The sequence below is a fragment of the Miniopterus schreibersii genome (genome assembly GCF_964146895.1).
Source record: "Miniopterus schreibersii genome assembly, chromosome: 12".
In the NCBI taxonomy this organism is placed as follows: domain Eukaryota; kingdom Metazoa; phylum Chordata; class Mammalia; order Chiroptera; family Miniopteridae; genus Miniopterus; species Miniopterus schreibersii.
The window spans coordinates 3,346,228-3,369,361 of NC_138112.1; the positions used below are offsets into that span (position 1 = coordinate 3,346,228).

Sequence of the window (23,134 nt, forward strand, 5' to 3'; positions counted from 1 at the left end):
TGGTAATTACATTGGTGGCATGGTCTGTTAAACCAACCCTGCATTCCTGAGATAAACTGTACTTGGTCATAGTGATATTTCTTTTCATATATTATTAGATTAAATTTGCTAAAATTTTGTGAAGCAAATTTTCATTTATTCATAAGGAATATTGGTTTGCAGTTTTCTTTTCTTGTAATGTTTTTGTCTGGTTTTGGTATAAGAGTATATTAGTCAGGGATCTCCACAGAAAGAGAACTAGTAAGACACACACACACACACACACACACGCACACACACACACACACACATATATATGTATATACACACACACACACACACACACACACACACAGAGAAGAAAGAGAGAGATTTATTTTAAAGAGTTAGCTCATGCAATTGTGAAGGCTGGCAAGTCCAAAATCTGCAGGTGGTACTGCAGGCTGGAGACCCAGGGAAGAGCTGGTGCTGCAGCTGGGCCCAAAGGCAGTCTGGAGACAGAGGAGTTCGCTTTTCCTCAGAGGACCTCGGTCTGTTTTTCCTTAGGGCTTTCAACTGATTGGATGAGGCTCACCCACATTATGGAGAGTAATCTGCTTTAATCAAAGTCTAATGATTTAAATGTTAATCTCAACTAAAAAATACTTTCACAATAATATTCAGATGTGTTTGACAAAATATCTGGGTATCGTGGCTCAGCTTGATACTTAAAATTTACCATTACACAAGATAAGTTTGGTCTCCATAGAATGAGTTGGAAGTATTCTCTCTTCAATTTTCTGGAAGAGTATGTGTAGAATTGGTATTATTTCTTTCTTAAATTCTTAGTAGATTTCACCAATGAAGCATCTTGGTCTGGAGTTTTCTTTGTGGAAAGCTTTTTAACTATAATTTAATTTATTTAATAGCTAAAGGGCAATTTGGGTTATCTATTTCATCTTTAGTGAGTAGAATGCCCCCTCCTTTGTCTTCAAACTCTATCCTTCCTTCCCTTTAAGGCCCAGATCACGTCTCTCCGCATCCATGTTGCTTTCCGATCACCTCAGCTCTCAGTTCCTCCTCGCAGCACGTGCCACGCCGTCTGTGGTCCTCACCAGTGCTTAATCACATTTGTTCTTCTCTTGTTTCTAACTTCCCACAGGCGTGGGCAACATTATATGACTGCAAGTTCCTTGAAGACTGGAACTGTTTGCCTGCCCGGAGCGCTCAGCACAGTGCTGGTGTGCCCGTGACTAGCAAGCACTCACGGGAGGAGTCCCCAGGCAGTTACACACGGCTCTCGGCCGGGTCTGGGAGCCTCTCCATGACCGCGGCCGGCCCTGGTACGGGTCAGGGCCCTCGGGCTGGGCAGCCCGGCTTCCATTCCGGCTCTGATCCTCACTAACTGTACAACTTCAGGGTGTCCCTCTGAGCCCCCACATCTTCATCTGTACAGCAAGGACAGCAACCTGTTCCCTGCTGGATTGTCATAAGGATTAAATGAGATAACACACGTAAAGTGCTAAGAACAATTTCTAGAGCACAGCAAACGTGCACTAAAAGTGAATCGTTATCGATTTTATCATGCTGAGCCACATCTCCCCTTGACTGGGCATCATCAAATCCCCCCGGGGCAGAGCTGCCACCCGGCCCCTGCCGGTCAACAGCTGGTGAAGGTCAGCATCACCGAGCCCCCGTGAGCATGGCCAGCCCAAGGCCGAGTGTGTCGAGTATGTGAAAGGCTGCTAACCGCAAATGGCTTTTTCAGTCCTGGTCACACATAAATAGCCCTGTGGCCAGCAGGGAGGTTTCTGAGCGCAGAGAGAGAGGAGAGCCGTCTCGCTTGGGCTGCACTGAGACGGATCCTCAGCGCTCGGCCTCCCCTCCCTGCAAGCTGACCGCACGCCCTGGGAGCCGAGGGGGGCGCCTCCCCCGCGGGCCTCTCTCGCCGGCCCCGCGCTCCGCTCAGGCTGCGCAGCCCACATCCTGGCCTCTGAACCGCAGCTGGTGCGGCCACAGGCGGCTCCTCCCACCCGGGGGAGCGGAGCCTGCAGACAGCACCGCCTTCCCCGCCCCTGCCCTGGCTCTGCAGCTCTTCCTCTCCTTTCATGTGATGGAGATTCTTCATTTAGGAAAACTTTTACCAAAATTCTAATAGAAATTTATCTGTTCATTTACAATAAAATTAATCTTATAAAGACCAGTTTTTATAAACATATATATAATTAAAAATAAGGTTTTGGCATCAAACTGATTGTGTTAACGACTTTTTCCGTCACAACGTGATGGTGAAACAGGTGTCCCCAGGCTTCTTCACCTGCTGTGAGAGCCACGGCTGGGACGGACCGAGTCCTCAGAGGAGACCATCACAGCAGTGCACAGCATCCGAAACCGCCATCCCCACAATGCCTGACATTGTTCACGGGCATCGAACCGCCTATAGTGCTCTCGTCACATTCTCTCAACACTGAATCCCACGAAGTGCCAGGCCGTCTGGGCACTAGGGATGCAGTCATGATCGAGACAGACAGAGTCTCTCACCACACACAGCATTATAGTGTTACCTTTTTTTAAGGTCGTACTAGGCCGCAGGCCCTGGTAACCGCTTTACCTGGATTAACTGATTTAACTTTCCAGCATTTGATTCTCAGGTGAGGAGAGAGAGGCACTAAGCACTGAAGGGATGTGCCCAAGGCCACCCAGCCAGTAAGTGGTGGTGCAGCTTGTGGAAATCTGTGTCCCAGCCCCCAGCCCCTGCACCTCCACCCTCCTCTGCTGCCTTCATCTGCCTTTTAAGGCCTCAGCTTCTGTCTCACCCATTTTCCCAACTGACTACTCTGTCAGGGACCCATCAGTCACTCTCTGCCACCCTTGATGTTTTTGTCCAAGTTAGTCAAATGACTAAGTTCTCTCTCTCTCTATCATCTCTATCTCTAGTCTGATCTCTCTCTCTCTCTCTCAATCCTTAATGCCCTCTTCTGATAATGCGCCACCCGATGTGAAAACAGGTGGTACAGGACCACAGCTGGGAATTCAGTCAAAGGTGGGAAGCTCCCGAGTTGTTTCAGGACACAAGGCAGCCTCTAAGTGCCTCCCAGGAAAGGGGGACAGCAATTCTCTTAGCCAAGTACGCTTTATTTCTTTTCTCTCCCAGCTGACAGGAGCTTAGCACATTCATGGAGATGGAATTGGCCACCCAGGCTACTGGAGGCCGGGGAGAGGAAACGGGGTGGCTCTGGGCCAGGGTCTGTGCTGGGCTGGGACCTCTGCCAGCACGAACCAGTGGTTCTCACAGAGGGTCTCCGAGGGAGAGCTGGGAGAATAGAAAGGCAGATGGACCGGTCAGGGCTGCGGGCAACTCACACGCGAAAAGGACCCAGGGGAGAAGCAACAGCCACCAGGGAGGAAGGGAACTGGGAGTCTGGTGAGCAGCAGAAATAAATATCCCGACGAGAGTGCAGGCCGGTGTGACAACTCAAAGAACAGCGAGGCAGCAGAGCCCTAGGGCTGGGTTCCAGCAGGAGGAGCGGGAGGGGGCGGGGCTGCGGGGTGAGGTCCGCGGGGGCAGAGCAGCAGCTCTCCCGGGCAGCGCAGCGGGCAGCGGGCGCCTGCGGCGGGAGCCAGGCCTGGCCCGCGGCAGGCGTGTCCTCAGGAGCCGTCAGACGCCCCGCTGATTCAGTCCAGAATACAGGTCCCGCTGGCCTTTCCTGATGGGCTGGGGGTGAAGAGAGGGTGGTCAGCAGGATGGGAGGAGTAGTTCCTGAGAAAAACGGGCCTCCGAAGACCCAGCTTCAGTGTGACCGAAAGAACCTTCCCCCAGGAGCCAGGACACAGGCTGGCACTCTAACGTGGCATTGACAGGTAATAGACTTGCTCTGGTTGCCTCCTTCTGTGGGTCTCAGCTTTCCCATCTCAAAAATGGGAATCTAAAGACCCACTTCTCAGGGCTTTTGTCAGAATTAAATAAAGCCGCTCATGGGAAAGTGAATGCCATATGCCTGGCGGGTGCAGAATAAATATTTGTTGAGTTCGTTCAAGTGTGATAGTAAAAAGATTTGACAATTGGTAGTGTACACACAGTAACCAATCACTTCTGCTAGGCCAGACATGAACTCCAGCTGTGAAATCAAGGGGCAGTTCAGTGGGCGGGGGCTGGGCTGCCTGGCGTCTGTGTTGGGGGTAGGGGAAGCTTCAGCTATTTATCAGGGAAGTATTTTAATAATTCAGCAACTGGATGACTGGACTGGTGCGTGCTGGTGGGACATCAATCCTGAGTTTATCATGTTAGAATTACACGTGTGTTTTCCCCACGCTGAGTCCCAGCTGCTCCGTGGCGGTGGAGCCGGCAGCCTTTGACACAGCCGTGCCCTGCGGTGCAGGTGGCAGAGGTGGGCATGCGGGGCATTGTCTGGAGCCTGAGTGAGGGGCTTTAAGGTGTCTGGCAGCAGCTGCACAGTCCCGCCTGTCCCCTGTCCCGTAGAAGGAGCCTGCCCCCCCCTCCATCCCTCCTTACCTCATAGTCTGGATTGGGAACAGGCGGTGGCCTCTCCTTGCTTTGTCCTGCAAGGGGGAGGGGAGAGGATTTGTTTTCGCGCCAGGCTACGGCAGTGAGAGCAGAGCCAGGAGGGGGGCCGTTCGTTCCTCCTTCACCCTCCCCTTTCCATGTCCGCTGCCTCTTTTTTCTTTCTTTTATCCCATCACTAATGCCCCCCTCCCCATTCTTATCATTTTGTCACTTTCCTCAGCTCAAGGTCCTCTCAGGGTTTCCTTTCTCCTGGAGGAGAAAGGAAACCAGTGTCCCAAAGTGTCTCCCCACAGGCTGGGGTGGAATCTGGTTACTCCAGAGCACTGACAGGCCTCGAGGAAGCCCATCCCGCTCGGGAACTTTCCTGCGCTTTTCTAAGGCAGGAAAGAGAAGTGATCTGAGATGTGAAACCCTTTGTAGAGGTCTTGGCAACACAGAGAATGTTCTATAGAAGCTGTCTTGACCCGGCTGTGGACTTGCCACCCATCCTGCCAGGCTGGGCATCCCCTCTGGTGGGAATCGCCTCCCACCCAACTCCATGTTCTTACCACCGGGCCTGCCGCCAGCACCTGCTCCTCTGGTCACAGGCTTGGCCTTGGCTTTTCTATTCTTGCTCCAGTAATACACCAGCAGTAGCAGGCCCAGAGTGACGCAGATGTCGACTATGATGATCGCAGCCACTGCCATCAGATCCACCTCCATGCAGCTCTCACACACTGCGGGGGCGGGGTGTGAGGAGAAGAGGGGAAATCACTGAACAAGGACACACAAGGACACTGGAGATGCGGGAGGAACACATGAAGGCGATTCTCCCTCCAATCCTCACATGCTGCCCAGAACCGGAGTAGAGCCCTCCCTTTCATTATGTTTATAACAACAAGCAAAGTGTGGCTGTTATGGGCAGAAACTCTGGCATCAGACAGTTGGGGTTCAAGTCCCAGCTCACTAGCTGTGAGAATTGTGAAATGTGTTTTCAACTCCCAAAGCCTCTGTTCCCTCATCTATAAAATAGGAACAAAATAGCACTTAAATCAATTGATTGTTGAGAGGATTACATGAAAAAAGAAAAAAAAAATCCTAGGCAAGTCTCTGGTGTAGTGCTTGAAACTTAATCAGCACTCAATAACTGCTAGCTACCATTAGGATTTAACACTATGCCTTAGCTTATGACATTCTATTATAGAGTCTTTGAGTCTCTTTTGCAAATCCCTTTGAAGAGCTCATCTCTGGATAAAGCATCAGATGAATTCATCTTGGTGTCCATAATTCTGGAAGTACTCTACTGCAAATGACCCAGTCCTGTCGCCTGAGAAGTTGTTGTTTTAGCTCAAGTGCTAACTGAGCTTACCTAGACAGTCCCACATCGGTGTTTAATCGATATTTCAGAAAACATTGATTCTGTGTGGCCCCAGACAGTCCCAGTACTGAGAGTAGGAGAGGCATAGAGATGCCAGGGGACTGTGAGTTGGGTTAGGGGAAATAACTGAGAAACCCTTTTGAGATGGTCCTTCCTAAAGAGCCTTGTAGTGCATGCGCTGGAGACCTGCATTACCTCTTGCTTTTAAGTAGAGATCATAGTGATGGAGTTTAGAGTTGCTTCTGTAGCAGGAGTAATAACCATTGTCTTTCACTTCGGAAAAAGGGTCGATCAATAGGTGGTGTTCCTGTTGATCCTGTAATTTCACACCATTTTTTTCCCAGCTTATTGGTTCAGACTCAGGATCCTCAGGGCATGTCAGCTCCACCCTGATTCCAGAGATGGAGACTTGAAATGCTAGGGAATGGAGAGAAGAGAAGGGAAATTGGAAGAAGAAATCGGTAAGATTTCAGGAAATGCAAATTAGTAACAAAAGAACCAACCAGATGTAGAAAGCCACCTGTCATTAGGTCTTAGATTTCTTGTCAAAAGGGAACTCTGCTGGCTGGAGGGTGTGACAGAGGGGTGACACAAAAGGGGGGACTAGACAATCTTTTGAAAGTGACTTTAGCGTTTAGGCATGGGTGTGGGGACTTGGGGAGGGGAGAATGGAAGTGAAGAAAGACCTAAAAAAGTCCCTATTTGCAATGTTTCTAAAACAGGAGTTGGAAGTAGAATGTTGGGAGGGCCTCAGCTCTCGGGAGTATCTCCCTCAATCAATTCCTTTTCTTCTGGACACACTGACCTGCATCCCCAGCCAGGGCATACCTCAATGAAAGGTCAACTTACTCTTTACAGTTTGTGGAAATTCATCTGAAAATGAAAAGAGGAAAGAGTGGTAAGAAAAAAACCTTGGTTTAAGTTTAAATTGTAGGTAAACTTTTTCACGTGAGACTGGACACTCTCCCCAGGGATTCTCAAAGAGGGCCCATCCTTTAGGGAGCCCCAAGCCTTAAAGGTGAGCTATATAGCTAGCCCTGAGGTAAGCTTACAGGTACAACTCAGAGATGACACACTCAGAATATACTAGCCTGTGCTTCTTGATCTAGATCCACTGAAGCTTAGAAAGTCTTCAAATCCTAAAGATGGAAAGTTCTAGAAGTCTTCAAGCTTACTGTCTTGCATTAGCAAGGACCATATTCCAGATTGATATGAAAAGGTCTTCTCAGAGATAAAGCCCTTCACATTTTTGAATCACTGATTCTTGGGGCTTACCTACTTTTCATTAGTCAGAAGTTCTTTTTTATAACTAACAGAATCCCTCCTAATAGAGATCCAACATCTTTCTTCTTTTTCCGTACCACTTTTCTGTGATTGCCCTTAAATTATGTGAAGCACTGTACACATTTTAAGGGAATGATTCTTCTACTAAAAAGTGGCTTTATTTTAAATATCCCTGAGTATAATCAACTCTCAATTATTTCTGTTAGAGGCTGGGACTGCTGGTGCGGACGACTGAAATCCATCATAGAGTCGGGGATCCAGCCACATTGCCCACAGTGGGCAGTTTTGCCCCAGGGATGTGGGGCTGGGTGCATCCTCATTTCCTGGAAGACCTGGGGCCGGGACACTGCGCAGTCCTAGGCTTTGTTTTACCCTGGATGTGGCAGCTGAAAGAGAGGAGAGCAGGTGATGGTGCAGAAAGGCAGCCCTCTCTCTGTTGAGGGCGTTTTGCTACAGGATGCTCCTGGGCACAGATCACTGGATTGAGTCAGGAGTCCTGTGTTCGAATTCCAGATCTGCCTTAGGCTGTGACCAAGGGCAAGTCATTTTAACTTCTCTAAGCCTCAGTTTCTTATCTGGAAAATGGAGATATAAAACATCTACCTCACAAGGTATTTGTGAGAATTAGATTATGAAGGTGAAAATGGATGGAGCATAGCAGATACTTAAGAAAAATGCTAGTTCCTTCCTTCCTTTCCTTCTTAAGGCTCTGTGACAATGGAGAACAGAACTGAGTACTGACCCAGTTGTGAGGCAGCTCTCTGGCTGAGATTACATGGAATACAAACAAGTCATTTCCAGGCTTATCCATTTGCTAATAATAGGGAGTTGAGTATAATGACAATAGGTAGTTGATATTATTAGACTCAGAAAAAATTTTCCAGTACTAACATTTTTTAGAAATGTTAAATAAACTAAAAATCATAAATAAAAATTTTAAAGTAAATAGACATTTCACTCTGCTTACTGTGTTTGATGGAAAAGAAAATGAAAAGAAAAATGTTCGCAACTTTTATTGGCACAAATTTAGAAGCAGAGCTTAGACTTAAACACGCTCACACGAAGGCCCAGATGGTTATGCTTCGTGCTCACAGAGCTCTCATGCGCTCCCGGAGACGGTGCTAAGGATATCGGCCCAGCACCGCTGAGCCGCATTTACACCTGTCTCTGTGACTGGGTGGCTTCTTTCCTAACCTTGGTTTCCTGTAGAATAGGGGCGTTAGAGGAGGAAACTCACGTAAAATATTTAGGGTAATACCTAGAACATACATGCTCAATAAACTTTAATGCTTGTTATCCAATCCCGTATTTCCCATATAATAGCAGCTAACATTCACCGCCTGCCTTCCGTGTGTCAGGCACTATTCTATGTGAACTGCTCATTCAATCCTCATAACAATCCTGCAAACTCCGTATCATTATTGTTTCCATTTTACACATGACGATGCTGTGGAACAGAGAAGGTAAGGAAATTATTCAAAGAAACTCAGCAAGTGAGAAGTCCAGCCAGGGCTCAGGTGTGGCCGTCTAGCTTCAGAGTCAGACTCAGCCTCGTTCCGCAGAGCCCAACTCCTCCGCCTAAAATACTCATTTGCCCTAAAATACAAGCTCAGTTTTAAAAACTCGGCTCAAGGATAACCTCCATTGGGGAGCTTTCCCCAACTACTCTCTGTGGAGTTGCCTACTCCTCTTTTTATATTTTATTTTACTCTATATCTGCCCATATCATAGCATGCGATACACTATCCTACCAATTATTTTTCTCACACAAGACCATTGGCTTCTTGAAGGGAGGGAATGAATGATTCATTTATGTGTTTAATCACTTATTCATTAAAGAAATATTCATTGAGCACCTATTCTGTGCCGTGCACTGGGCCAAGTAAATAAGACACCGTCTCTGCCTTCAATGAACCCATGATTTATACAAAAACTTGTGGTGGCTCTCACCCTCACCCACATGCATCTTCTTCCCAGGATGTATGCTCAGGGATACATATCCTGCTTAGCTACAAGTAAACAGGACAGCAACAAACAAACAAGTCTACTGAAAGACGATTGTACTTTTCCTCTAATAGTTCTGTTTCTCAGTGTTTAGTGTGGCGATTGTCCTCTATGACCATTTGGTTCCACATTTGAAAAGAGGTTGTAAAGAGCAAAAATCTTACCAGGATCTTTATTCTCTGAAAAGGAAATAATAAGAAACCATTAGCAATCCTTCTATCAGCTACTAAGATTAGATCCTGCTTCTAATTAGATCCTGTTTCCTCAACCTTTAAATAACAGTGGATCTTCAAATCCCCCATGGCTGTATATGAAAACTGTTTTGGGCAGGACGTCTTATATTAAACAACTGATGGTTATTTACAAAAATGAATTCTGAGTAATCATTTCACAATATATATACACCAAATCATTACATTGTATACCTTAAACTTATACCATATTATATGTCAATTATATCTCAATAGAGCTGGGAAAAACATTTAGTACATGTGATGCTGAAATGAGCACTGAATCAGATCTATATTGAACATAAATCATATGTTAAACAAAAATCAACTCTAAATGGCAATAGCTTGCATAAAAGATGAGCTATCCTGAAACATCAGCGATTTTGTCATATCGCATTTGTCAATAATGTAACTTTAAAGCATGCTGCATGGCAAAAAAAAAAGGATCCCAAGGACACTTATAAATTAGGCAGTACAATGGGGGTGTAGATTGGCACTGTGACTGCCTTTAAACACAAAATTGTTAAAAAATAATAATAATAAAAAACCCCACAAAATTGTTTCACTCAGTTTGGAGGAGCTGATGAAATAGAAAGGCTTCCAATATTGGGGCACCTTTTTGACTCTGCTGCTATGACTGAGAAAGTCGGTGTGGCAGGGCGCACTCATGAGCAGCACAGGAACACACGTTCAGGGTCCGTGCCCGCATGGAATCTCACCCCAACAGGAATGCAAGCAAATGCAAATGCTTGGCACTGTCAATGTAACTGGATAGTCTCAATTTTTTCCTTGTGAATGGTTAAGACTCACTACTTCCTATGGTCTCTGCAGTTTCCCTCTTCTTGGCTACGGCCAGAACTATCTCCAGACTTATGAAGAAACAGCGAAGTACAGGATGGCAGAACCCCCTTTATGTTCTCTGGGGAAGCTCTGTGGGCGGTCCAGAGAAAGCTCCCTCCGAAAGATAGAGAATGCTGGGCGGATTTCACCACGAGGAGAGGAAGTGTGTCTTACCTTCTTGCCCCCACGCACCAACTAGAAAATAAGTAATAAGAAAAACAGAGTTAGTGAGTGTGGAGTGCCTGAAATTCCAAGCAGAAAAAGTGAACATCTAAAGGTCTCCCCGTGCCCCAAACGCCTGGTCAGTCTGGGATGAGAGAGAAGAAGGCATCTAGTACTGAACATGAAACAATGTCTGACAAACAAAAGTCAGAAAAGGCTGGGGCTGCTGCCTGGGCCACCGAGAAACAGCAAGAGAACTTCGCAGCCCCGCCTTCATTTTGAAAACTGTCTGACTGCAGAAGAAAACAGCTCTTGGTTAGGTACAGGCATTAACATTCTTGTTCCATCTCTGGCTTCTGCTTGTCTGATGTTTCAGTTTTTCCATTTGTTTTGCACTTGAGAGATGAAAATATGTGAAACTCAGATTACTCATCAACTGCAGCCTGCCACAGAAAAGCCTGCTCACTTCTCCACTGGGTTCTCAGGTCCCCTCACTCAGCAGACGGGCCCCTTGTCATTCTCCTGGTGCCAAACCTTCAGGAGGGCCTGGGGCTTTCACACTCAGTTTCTCTCCCTTTCTCACTTTATCTCTCCCCTCCTCCCTCCTCCTTCTCTCTCTCCCAAGCCTAGTTTATGCTACAGGCCGCTAAGAAAAATGCCTGCCTGCTTCCTGCAGGGGTCACACCCTGCCCCTGACACTCGCAATGTGTTCCTTGGACCAGGTGCGACTCACACGCCCGAGCGCTTATCAGAAACGCAGAATCGCAGCCCCGACCCGCCTCCCGCAGCAGAGCCTGCAGTTAACAGGGTCCCGGGCGATCTGCGCGCGTTGGAGCTCGGGAAGCGCCAGGTGCGGGGCCAGGTGCAGGCCGCGGGCCGCGGGGGCGGCTGCAGGTGTCCGACGGCGGCCGCCGGGGCGGCCTTTGGGCCGGGACCCGCCGTCACTCGGGGCGCCCCGGTCCCCGGGGCCGCTCTACCCCACTGGGTGGTTTTGAACCAGTTCCTTAACTTCTTTGCGCACTAGTTTCTTCATCTATAAAACGGGGTGTGTGTGTGTGTGTTTATCTTCCAAGACGGAGGTAAGGATTAAATTCGTTAACGTGTCAATTTTTTTTACACACCGTCTAGAACTCAATAAACGGCAACCTTTAAAAACGTTTTGTTTAACTTCCATGAGACACTGGAGATGCGCTTCGTTCTTTAACACTCAGCCCACCTGCTTCGGAGAGGGCGACAATAATCGAAAGCTCTAGAATAACTGAGGAGCTGAAAATCACGACGCGTTTGTTTCACCCGCAAAGCCTGGTTCCCCTGCACAGAGCTGGGGTGCAGCCGCCGGCCCCGCACGACGGGGAGCAGCGCGGGCTCTTCGCGTCCCTTTGCAATTCGGTCCCGAGGGCCGGGGCTCCGGGACAGCGCGCCCCCAAGGCTGAGCCACCTCCCGCGCACGACCACCCCGCCCGCAGCATCTGCGGCCCCCACCCCCGCCGTCAGCCCCGCGCCCCCCCAGCCCGCCCGTGGCCCCCGCGCCCCGCTCCCCGCGCAGCCGCCCCGACGCCGCGGCCCCGGGGCACAAACCGTGCCGCCTCCCGCCGCCCCGCCGCCGCCCCGCTCACCTGGCAGGAGGCAGAGCCCCAGCACCGTCCAGAGCGCCCCCGACGGCATCTTCCTCCGCCGGCGCCGCCTTTCCCCGGGGCGGCGAGGGCCAGCGGGCTTACGCTGCTGGAAGGAAACCAAAGGCCTTCTCAGAGCCCCGCGGAAGGGGAGGGCCCTGGGGCCCCTGCTCCCAAGGCGGGGTGAGGGGCCTCGTGGGAGGGAGGCGCCCGTCGGCGGAGGCGGGCACCTGCGGCGGAGGCGCCTCTGGGCGCAGGAAGCGTGCGGGCGCCGCGCCGCTGGGGTCGTGCGGCGGGGCGGCCACCTGCGCGGGGGGCGCGAGCGGGGCCTGGCAGGGCGGGGGGCACACGCGGGCGGCCGCGGGGCCTCGCACGGCGCCCTCCGCACGGTCCGTCCTCGGACAGCCCCGCCCGCGGAGGGGGAGGGGAGCTCCCCGGGCGCCCGGAGCAGCGGGGGGCCGTCCCGCCCGCGCGAGCCGCGGGCCTGTGCTGGGCTTCCCGGGCCCGCGCCCCAAGGTCACGGGTTCGACTGCGGGCAAAGGCGCGCGCCTGGGTTGCAGGTTCCACCCCGCGCCCAGCTGGGGTTCCTCCCAACATCGATGTTTCTTTCTACGCCCCGTGAGCATTAACACCCCCCAAAAGAAAACCCGACAACAACAAAAAACCAAAACCGTGTTGGTTTAAAACCATGAGATGCCATTTTTTTGGCCTATAATATTTATAAAAATATTTTGAAAGCGCAGCATTCAGCGCTGGAAAGGCGTGTAGGCCGGCGCCGCCGTTCCCGATGTGAGCAGGAACCAAACGCTCCCCTAGGCCAGGCCCACGCTACGGCTTTGCCAGGTACGCAGCTCACTTAGCTCCCAAAACCACCCCGCGAGGTAGGTGTCTCATCCCATCTTACGCGTGAGCCAGCGGAGGCTCACACTAGGTGTCCAACCTGTGGCAGAGCGGGAACCTCAGGAGACGCCTTTGACAACCTTCCCGTCGGAGCGCGGAGCGCCCGCCCGCTGCCGCCGCCCGGGCCCTGGGCGGGGAAGGCGGGCGCCCTCCCGCGCCTGGCGTGCGGGGCCGAGGAGGGGGCTGCGGGGCCGCCCGCCCGCGCTTCCCGCCGAGCAGGCCTCCGGGACCTGGGCGCTGGAAGAGGTGCCGAGGAGCGAGCTGGGGGCGAGGGGTGCTCCAGCCGGAGGCAGCCGCCTGTTTGGAGCCTGGGCCGGAGGAGAGGCCGGGGCAGGAAGCCGAAGCCCAGGAGGCAGGTAGCCGGTGAGAGGCAGGCGGGGGGGGGGGGGGGGGGGGGGGGGGGGGGGCAGGAAACCCAGCGGGGCCATGGGGGCGTGCACGAGACGGCTACGACTTCTTAAGGGTTAATCTAAGGGCCATGGGAAGTCATTGAAGGGTTTAAAAGCAGGCAAGTGACCGTATCAAGTTCTCTAAATTTTTAAATGAACAGTTATGGAAGTAACACAGCACCTATTAGGAACAGCACAGAGCACCAAAGGGTGTTCAACAACAGTCCCAGCCCCCCTCGCCTCAGCCCTGCTTCTCTCCCCAGAGGAAATCACCTTGAACGTTTGCACCGTTTCCTCTGGTTCGTTTCTCACGTCTAAAAGTGGGTCCTCCACCCTCCCGGTTCTCTGGGTTTGAGGGGGGATTTGCCCGCAGGTGGCTCACTGAGCCAACGGTGGCATCAGAGATGAGCTGTTCCCAGAGAGGAGGTGGCAACTTGGGCGGGGCAGCTGCTTTGCTGGGAACAAGTCTTGTGAAGGGGCCCAGCTGTGACCCTCCCGGACAATCCCAGCAGCTGGGCTAGTGAGCAGTCCTCAAAGGAGACCTGGGTGGCACCACACGGCACACACAGTTCACCCCTTGCACTGCTCAGGTCCGCTTGCTATATGACTTCATCCCGTCCTTAAGCAGACAGCCTTTTCTGGACTCTGGATGATCTCTTTTCCTGAGAAGCTTAGAAAAGGAGAGTGAGTGGGACGAATCACAGCAGCTTTTCTGGTGGCCCCATCTAATAGTCATCATCTCCTTCCCTTCTGTCTGTCCTGGCGCACTTCCAGTCTCAGGGAAGACAGCTTGAGGAGGCTGAGCCCCTGTTGCATGGTCCTTTCAGGCTGTAAACTCTTGTGTTCTGCATGTATCCTTTCTGCTCCCAGAAACCCGACTCCTCCTCATAATAAGAGATTCGTTCTGCTGGGAGGGTGAATTTTCTTTTTTAAAAACAAGACTCTTGCTGTGTACCAGGGAAGAAACATTCTACCTCTGGAAACCATGGCCTCTAGGAACTAGAGACCTCTAGAGTCTAGAGTTAATGGGACAGGAAACACAAATTTCCTAGGTGGTTTAATGGGAGTAATGGTAAGCATGGGCACTTTTACTTCCAACTCTTAGTTCCTGGATGTACATATTCTACCTCTGAGACACAGTGCCATATTATAGTCATTGATTTAAGATGTATGCCACATGGAGTACTCAAGGTAATGAAAAGCAAGGATCTGAAACCAAGACTACTCTATCCAGCAAGGCTAACATTCAGAATAGAGGGTGAAATAAAGAGCTTCCAGACAAAAAAAGGGTAAAGGAGTTTATCACCACCAAACCAGCATTGCAGGAAATGTTAAAGGGACTGCTGTAGTAAGATGTAGAATGCTTGGTAAAGCTCCCCTGTGAAGCTGTCTGGACCAGGGCTTTTGTTTGCTGGGAGTTTTTTTATTGCTGCTTTGATTTCATCAGTTGTTATTGGTGTATTCAGATTTTCTGATTCTTCCTGATTCAGTTTTACATGATCTCACTCATATGTGGAATCTAATAAACAAAACAGACTGAGGAACAAAATAGATACAGAGACATAGAAGCAGGGAACAGACTGATGGATCTCAGAGGGAAGGCGGGGGTGGGGGAGTGGGTGGGGGGAGATTAATCAAAGAACTTATGTGCACATATGCATAACCCATGGACACAGACAATAGTGTGGGGAAGGCCTGGGGGTGGGGCAGGTGCAGGGTGGAGGGGATCAATGGGGGAAAAATAGGGCCCCCACCTGCAGGGTGTCATGTCTAAGTTGATACCTTATCTGCACCTTCGAAAGGCTGGCTCTTCCATTCCTGGTCAGCGGGCAGCTTCAGGTGAGGTAGTCTGTGATAGGACCAGTGAGTGGATTCCATGGTTATATGTCTATATACTTATTATTTTTTTTAATGTATCTTTATTGATTTCAGAGAGAGGAAAGGAGAGGGAGAGAGAGAGAGAAACATCAATGATGAGAGAGTCATTGATCGAGCCTGCAACCCGGGCATGTGCCCTGACCGGGAATCGAACCCCGATCGTCTGGATCCCAGGTCGACACTCAACCGCTGAGCCACGCCCAGCCGGGCTATATATACTTTTGTTATAAAATCGGTCTCATGGTCTGTTGTGATGCGATACAAGATTCAATGCTGGTGTATTAGACAATATGTGAACTTTTGGATAGTAGGGCTAGATGAGGCATTGCAGGCAAGGAAATCAAACTCATACCCACAATATGTATCCATTTCTATCAAATGAATTGAGCCTCTTTTGGAAGGGGTCCAATTTAATCAACTTCGCCAAGAAGTGACTGGTTAGTTTCCTCCAGGGATGGTCCCAAATCGGATGCTTAGCATTGGACTCTGTTTTGGCAGCTTCAGTAGCTGGATCGGCCTTGTGAGTGGAAGCCCATACTGTTGGACCCACTAATGCCACCATAGGTACTCCATTCATAACCCATTGTCCTGGTATTGGGATGACTGAGGACAGAAGCTAATTGACATTAGCTGGCCAAGTCATTGTCTTCCCCTTGTGTTGTAGCTCCTCTTCCATGATGGATGTTCTCTGGTGGGTGTTAACACATGACACAAAGATCTTCACACTTTATAATGACTCCCACAGGTCCATACACATGACTCTTCTCCATATTTCCTTGCCCCCAATCTTCTAATCTTACTCATTCTAGGCCCCTGACCAATAAATTAAGCCATTTACCACTGCCTGTGAATCTCTATTCTTACCCAGGCCACTTCTCTTTCCACATAACGCGGGTGACGAGGTACAATGCCAGAAGCTCAGCCCCTTGGGAGGAGTTCCCCTCGCTCCTGTCTTTTAAGGCCATTTCTGCATGAGCCTGCAGGGCTGCAGCAGTCCATTTTGGCTTGCGTCCACAGGCTGAGCTGACGTCTCTGCTGTAAGCTGGCCCTTGGGGATGGCCCGCCAAGAAGCCGTGGGTTGAGCTGAGGGTGAAGTGCCGGTGCAGCCGTGGTGGATGACAGAGGAATATGGGCCAGGCATTCCTGCAGCTCGTTTCCTCAGGTACAGCTCATGCCTGACCCAGATTGTATTCCTTCCGTCTTATGGAAGGTGGTGCTGCACCCACCCAGCTTTTTGACTTGGACCTGGCAGTACCTGCCTTATAGTGGGCAGTTCTGGTTAATGGTCCATGGATGTTCCATAGACAGCCATTCAACTCCATCAGTCTACCTACGCTAGCAGATGCCAGGAACTGCTTTTCGAATGGTATGTAATTCTCCGCTGCAGATGGAACGTCAGAACCCTGGGTGCCAACGTTATGGTCCTACTAGAACTTGCCATAAACTGCAACAGACATTTTCCCCACCATAGACACATCTCATGGCCCACATTGCAGAGCTCCTTGCGCAGCAGCCTGGGCTTGCTGCAGAGCTGTTTGCTGAGTGGGCTCCACACAGAGCTGGCAGAGTTCCACGTCACATGGTAAATAGGCCAGGTGTGGAACATGCTTCTTCAAAACATAAGAGGCACGTGAGGTATTTTGTTTCTTTCTTAATGGTGGGGGCAGTGAAAGGTCCAACAACATGGCCTCTGCTTTGGAAGAGATGGTCTGGCTGGTCCGAGATCCTGGACTCCTAAAAAGTTCACTTATGTGGCAGGCCCCCGAATCTTCACAGTTTATCTCCCATTCCCCAAGATCTCCAAGTGCTTGCCATTTCTTGTTTATTTGATTTGATTAGCATGATGTCGTTGAAGAATGTCCAGATTCTTCAGGACCCTTCAGACTGTACTCTGACAGAGTGGACATATGCTGCGTCCTCTCCCAACCATGTCGTCTGACAAAATCCGGACGTGGAGAGGAAGCTTCAAGGAAGGCGTCTTCTGGGGAGAGGACGTGGCATGTGGGTGGGAGTAACTGGCTTAATGGGAATATCCCTTCTCCTCCTTGGAGGGGGATTTTGGGCCATAAATCAATAACTAACCTGGGAATGGTAAACAGTGTTCTCACTTCTGAAGAAATCCCGATTTCCCCAAGTCCAGTCACTATCACATGTGCCGGATGCTTTAACAAATTGTTATTAGAAGAAGCCAGGAAAACTCCCCATGGTGCCCCCAGTAAGGAATTTACGGAGGAACCAGAGGAAGCTGAGCTCACACAGCCGCCTATATTCAAGTGCCTCTGCCTACGAATGCAGGATTAGTCGAGGACAGGAAAAAGGCCATCGCCCCTCGCCTACTGCACAAGGACCAGCCTGGGTAGCACGTAGAATAAGTGGCAGATTGTGGCCTCCCCTGAAGGGGCTAAGAGTATGGAAAGGCCACCAGACCCGCCTCTGCCTTACACAGGTGCTTCCAATGGGAACGGTATCAGAGCAGTTAATGTAAACCGAAGGCATGGTCAGTGTGAGAACCTGCCCTCCATGAAACGCTCGGCAAGGCGGCAGCCACACCGGTGCTCGCTCCCAAAGGAACGAAAGAAAAGCATTCTTAGCAGTTAATCAATAGCTATGGCAAAAGGCACTCTTTTCTTAGGAGAAAACGGCAAGAAGAATATAATAGCTTAAGAATAGGTCCATAGTTAAAATACAACCATAAGAAGTAGTAACCGCAGGCAAATAGTATATACAATTTCTGTCTCACAAACTAATATATTACTGCTGCAAACAAAGCCACATCTATCACTCTATAGGTCACTGGTTTTTCCTTTCTCCTCTATTCTAAAAAATAAGTCAAAATTGTTCCATTCTGATGAAATCGAAACTTGTATTGTTTAACCTGTGAATAATATTTCTTGCTTGCTAACCGAAAAAATGTAATCGTAGCCAAAAAAGATAGTATAAAAGACTATGTTGATTCTCAATAAAGTGGAAAGACTACGCCACCTCCGAGTCGTGTAGTCTGCTGTCTCCCAGCGCCGACGCCTTGCCCACCTTCGGGACCCCTGACTCCTGCTGCGGCTGGACCGCGGCAGACAGTCCCAGACAACCTCAGGAAAGCATATTGTTGCTGTGTGTGAATGCTTTGGTGAAGACATTACATTTGGCTTAGCTGCTGCAATTGGGACTATTCTTTGTTTAAGTTTGCAGTAGTACACTCATGCTCAGTAATTCCTCATTTTTTGTAAAGACCAAATTAGTGAATTAAATGGGGGATATGTTAGGACCCTAATCCCTGCATCTTTTAAGCCTTTCAAAGTGACACAAGTGTCTACCATTCCCTTTAGGATGCGGTATTGTTTTTTATTTACACTCTTAGCTGGCCATCATAGAAAGTTTCAGGGGCTTCCGCTGGCTTTCCATAATAGGCCAAGGAACTGAGGTGAGGATTCCGCCAGTTGCCGTGTTCATGACTGTCCCCTGGGCCATTTGAAAGTCACGTGAGTTGTAAGACAGTGTACTTTGTCTTGCTGACCTGTCCTGGGCATTGCAAGATGCCAGTATTTGGTCGATTATATGCCTCCAGCATCCCACACAAACAACCTACATATTTCCAAAATACCCTCTGGGGAATGGTACCATCTCAGTTGAAAATCACTGTTCTAGAGCCTTCCTCCATCCTGGGCTCATAGAACCTAATCTCTAGTTTCTTCCCAAAATGAACAGAAGGAGGCAGCAACTGACTAGGAAATCAGCATTATGGGCACAAAAGTGCTGGCTGTGAGAGGACGGCTCCTCTGAACTTTGCCTTCAACCTGCCCCACAAGCCACTAGACCAGTCGGAAAGCTCACTCTCTTTGCTGCGAGTTATGCATGTTCTCCCCTCTGATTTCCTAAATGGTTCCCCTCTCCTCTCAGATTCTAGCAGACTTGCAGCCCCGAAAGCAGTGGCTCTATTTTTATTGAGGATTATCATTTAAAAAAAAATTGTGGTAAAATACACATAACATAAAATGTACTATCATAACCATTTTAAAGTGTACAGTTCAGTAGTGTTGAGTATATTCATATTTTTGTGCAGCTAATCTCCAGAAATCTTTTCCTCCTGGAAAACTGAAACTCTGTACCCATTACACACCAACTTCCCATTCTCCCCTCTTTTCAGCCCCTGGCAGCTACCATTCTACTTTCTGTCTCTCTGAATTTGACGATTCAGGGCACTTCATGTAAATGCAATCATACAGTATTTGCCTTTTGGTAACTGGCTTATGTCACTGAGCACAGTGTCTTCAAGATCAAGGCTGAACAATGTTGCATCGTATGTGCGTGCCCTCTTCGTTTACCTATTCATCTGTCCACAGACTCTTGCTTGCTTCCACTTTTGGCTATAAATAGTGCAGCTACAAACATGGGTGCACAGATTCCTCTTCAAGACCCTGCTTGCAATGCTCTGTGGGTAAATGCCCAGAGTGGAATTAGTGGATCAGGTGTTAGTTCTATGTTTAATTTTTGAGAAACTGCCATATTGCTTTTTAACATTTGACATTCCTCCCAGCAGTACACAAGTTCCACATTCTCCACAGCCTCACCAACACTTGTTTTCTTCTTTTTTTAAAATCCTCACCCAAGGATTGTTTATTGATATTTTAGAGGGAGAGGAGCGAGCGAGAGAGAAACATGGATGTGAAAGATAAACATGGGTCAGTTGCCTCTCGTAGGCGCCCTGACTGGGGATCGAACCGGCCACCTAGGTATGGGTCCTGACTGGGGATGGACCCTGCCTCCGTTTGGTGTCCACGACAACACTCCAACCAACTGGGCCACCGGCTAGGCTTGTCTTTTTTTTCATAGTAGACATCCCAATGGGTATGTTTCATTGTGGTTCTGATTTGAATTTCCATGAGGATTAGTGATGTTGAGCACCTTTTCCTGTGCTTGTGGGTCATTTTATAACTTCTTGGGAGAAACGTCTATTCAAGTCCTTTGTTCATTTTTAAATTGGGTTTCTTTCTTTTTTGTTTTTGTTAAGCTGTAGGAGTTCTATATATATTTTAGATATAGCCCCTTATCAGATATATGATTTGCAAATATTTTCTCCCATTCTGTAGGTTGCCTTTTCACTCTGTTGACTGTGTCCCTTGATGTACAGTTAAAAAAATTTTTTTTTAAAACATATCTTTATTGATTTCAGAGAGAGGAAAGGAGGGGGAGAGAGAGAGTTAGAAACATCAATGATGAGAGAGTCATTGATCGGCTGCAGCCCGCAACCGGGGCATGTGCCCTGACCGGGAATCGAACCCCGATCTCCTGGATCCTAGGTCGATCCTCAACCGCTGAGCCTCGCCCGGCCAGGCCAGTTTTAAATTTTGATGTAGCCCAACTTTATCTCTTTTTTCATCCTTTGTTGCCTGTGCTTTTAGCGTTAGGAAGTGAACCCATTTTATTGCCAGACTAGAGAGCGCCTCAGGCTGGGCAAGGGGGGAGGACGGGGTCAACCATTTGCCAACCATTTGCGTCTCACTTGGCTGTTGACATCACCTCTACATCTGAAATGTCAAACTTTCTCGCCTTTTATTTTTTCTTTGTATTGTCTGCAAAATATTTCATTGAATAGCAGTATCATTATTTATCCAACCAATCCTCTTCTGTGGTCATTTAGGTTGTATGTAGTTTTTTGTTTGTTTGTTTGTTTTTTAAATATATCTTTATTGATTTCAGAGAGAGGAAAGGAGAGAGAGAGAGAGAGGGAGAGAGAGAGAGAAACATCAATGATGAGAGAGTCATTGATCGAGCCCGCAACCCGGGCATGTGCCCTGACTGGGAATCGAACCCCGATCGCCTGCATCCTAGGTCGACGCTCAACCGCTGAGCCCCGCCCGGCCGGGCTTGTTGTTATTTTAAACTATGCTGCAACAAACATCCATGTACCTACTTCTTTCAGCAAGCATTCTGCAGGATAAACTCCAAGAGAGATTGCTGGACCAATGGATATGTGCAGTTAAAGTTTGACAGATATTTTCAAATTGCCTTCCCAAAACATGGTACCAATTTATAGTCAATTAGTATATGAATGTTATTGTTTCATCATAACTTTGTCAACACTGGGAATTTTTTTCTCTTAAAAAGTTTATTTAGGCCCTGGTCAGGTAGCTCAATACGCCAAGGTTGTGGGTTTGATCCCGTCAGGACACATACAGGAATCAACCAATGAATGCATAAATAACTGGAACAATAAATCAATGTTTCTCTCTCTCAAAATCAATAAAAATATTTATTTATATTTTTAGAATTAATTTATATTTTTAAATCAAAATACCATGACAAATAGTACTGCAGGCTTAAAATGAAAGCCAATAAGCTCCTGCCTGCCTCCTCCATTCCTTAAGCCATCTGCAGTTAATTTTTGTGTATGTATGATGTAAACAAGAGGCTAGATTACATGTTTTCCCCATACAGTATTTTTCTAAGCTCCATAATTAAAAAAAAAGTCTTTAGTGATTTCAGAGAGAAGAAGGGGGGGGGAGAGAGAGAGAGACATCAATGATGAGAGAGTCATTGATCAGCTGCCTCCTGGACGTCTCCTACTGGGGATCGAGCCCGCAACCCGGGCATGTGCCCTGACAGGGAATAGAACCCAGATCTCCTGGATCCTAGGTTGACGCTCAACCGCTGAGCCACACCCGGCTGGGCTATTTTGTTAGATTTTTGTTGGATATACTCTGATACTCTAGTAGGTGGTATCTTTTTTCTTTTTTTTTTTTAAGCTATGTTTTTAGTTGCTTATTGTTGGGGCATAGAAATATTTATAAATGTTATGTATTTATAAATGTTATGTATATTAATCTGATATCTTCACTGCTAAATTGTCCTATTATTTCTTATTTGTTTATTTGTTTATATTCTTTTGCTTTGGTAATGTGAAAAATCATGTCATCTGCAAACAATTACAGCTTTGTTTCCTCTTCTAGATCTATAAGCCTCTAATTTGTTTTCCTTCTTGTGTGCACGCGATAGGCCTCTGATCCAAAGCTGTTCTGAACAGAAGTGGAAACATGGCCATTCTTCTCAGTTCTGAAATTGGGAAGGAATCTGCTATCCCCCTTAGCATAATATGTGCGGAAGGATTTTAGTAGTTACTCTTCATCTGGCCAAGAAATCCCCTCTAGTTCCAGTTTACAAAGAGTTTCATCCTAGATAGGCCTGGGGTTTAGTCAGTGCTTTTCTACTTCTATTGAGATGGTCGTCATACGGCTTTTTTCTTAATCTGTTTACATAGTGACTTGCATTAGAGATTTTTCTGATACTAAACCTCTTTTGTATAATTGGATAAGTCCTACTTGGTGGTGACGATTCTTTGCTAGGTTGGATTCAATTAGCTAATATTTTGTTGAGAATTTTTGCCTCTATTTTCATTAGTAAAATAGGCTTAAAATTTCCTTGTTATAGTGTTTTTATCTGATTTTTGTATCAGGGTTTTATTAGGCTGTCCCAATGAGTGGTTGAACAGTATTTTATTTCTTCAATATTCTGGAAGAATTTAGCTTTTTCTGGCATGTTAATTCATTTACTACCTATTTACTTGTTTTGCAGCTTCTAAAGTTTTGTCCCATTAAAAAAATATGTTTTTATTGGCTTTAGAGAGAGAGGAGGGAAAAGGGAGAGAGAAAGATAGAAACATCGATGAGAGAGAAACATCCATCAGCTGCCTGACGGGGAATCGAACCGGCAACCTCTGGGTGCATGGGACCAACCAACTGAACCGCACTGGCCGGGTGACAACTTTTTTTATACTCACCCAAGGATGTGTTTTTTATTATTGATTTGTTTTAGAGAGAGAGGAAGAGAGAGAGGAAGAGAGAGAGAAAGAGGGAGAGAGACATCGATCAGTTACCTCCCACAGGCATCCAATGGGGAATTGAACCCGAAACCTTTTGGTGTGCAGGACGATGCTCTAACCAACCGAGCCACCCAGCCAGGGCTCTCCCATTTCTTATCTGCTGTTATCTTCATATTTTCCT

At 48.1% G+C, this 23,134-nt stretch overlaps 1 protein-coding gene across 1 annotated transcript; it reads right to left on the bottom strand.

Moving 5' to 3' along the window:
* Nucleotides 1-3,074: 3,074 nt before the first annotated feature.
* CD3E (CD3 epsilon subunit of T-cell receptor complex) lies at nucleotides 3,075-12,118 on the bottom strand. Its single transcript, XM_081154240.1, has 7 exons — nucleotides 11,977-12,118; nucleotides 10,373-10,393; nucleotides 6,690-6,713; nucleotides 6,036-6,257; nucleotides 5,032-5,199; nucleotides 4,472-4,518; nucleotides 3,075-3,673 (listed from the first exon to the last, which is right to left on the bottom strand). Exons 1-7 carry the CDS (start codon nucleotides 12,023-12,025, stop codon nucleotides 3,617-3,619), a joined length of 588 nt encoding a protein of 195 aa, XP_081010366.1. The 5' UTR covers nucleotides 12,026-12,118; the 3' UTR covers nucleotides 3,075-3,616.
* Between the last annotated feature and the right edge of the window lie 11,016 nt (nucleotides 12,119-23,134).

Bases quoted from the DNA above. Each gene is read 5' to 3' on its own strand.
- CD3E (XM_081154240.1), bottom strand. From the start codon at position 12,025: ATGCCGTCGGGGGCGCTCTGGACGGTGCTGGGGCTCTGCCTCCTGCCA. The intron at 10,394-11,976 runs GTGAGCGGGGCG...CTTATTTTCTAG, and splicing joins GGGGCTCTGCCTCCTGCCAG to TTGGTGCGTGGGGGCAAGAA. The intron at 3,674-4,471 runs GTAAGGAGGGAT...CTTCACCCCCAG, and splicing joins TTCCCAATCCAGACTATGAG to CCCATCAGGAAAGGCCAGCG.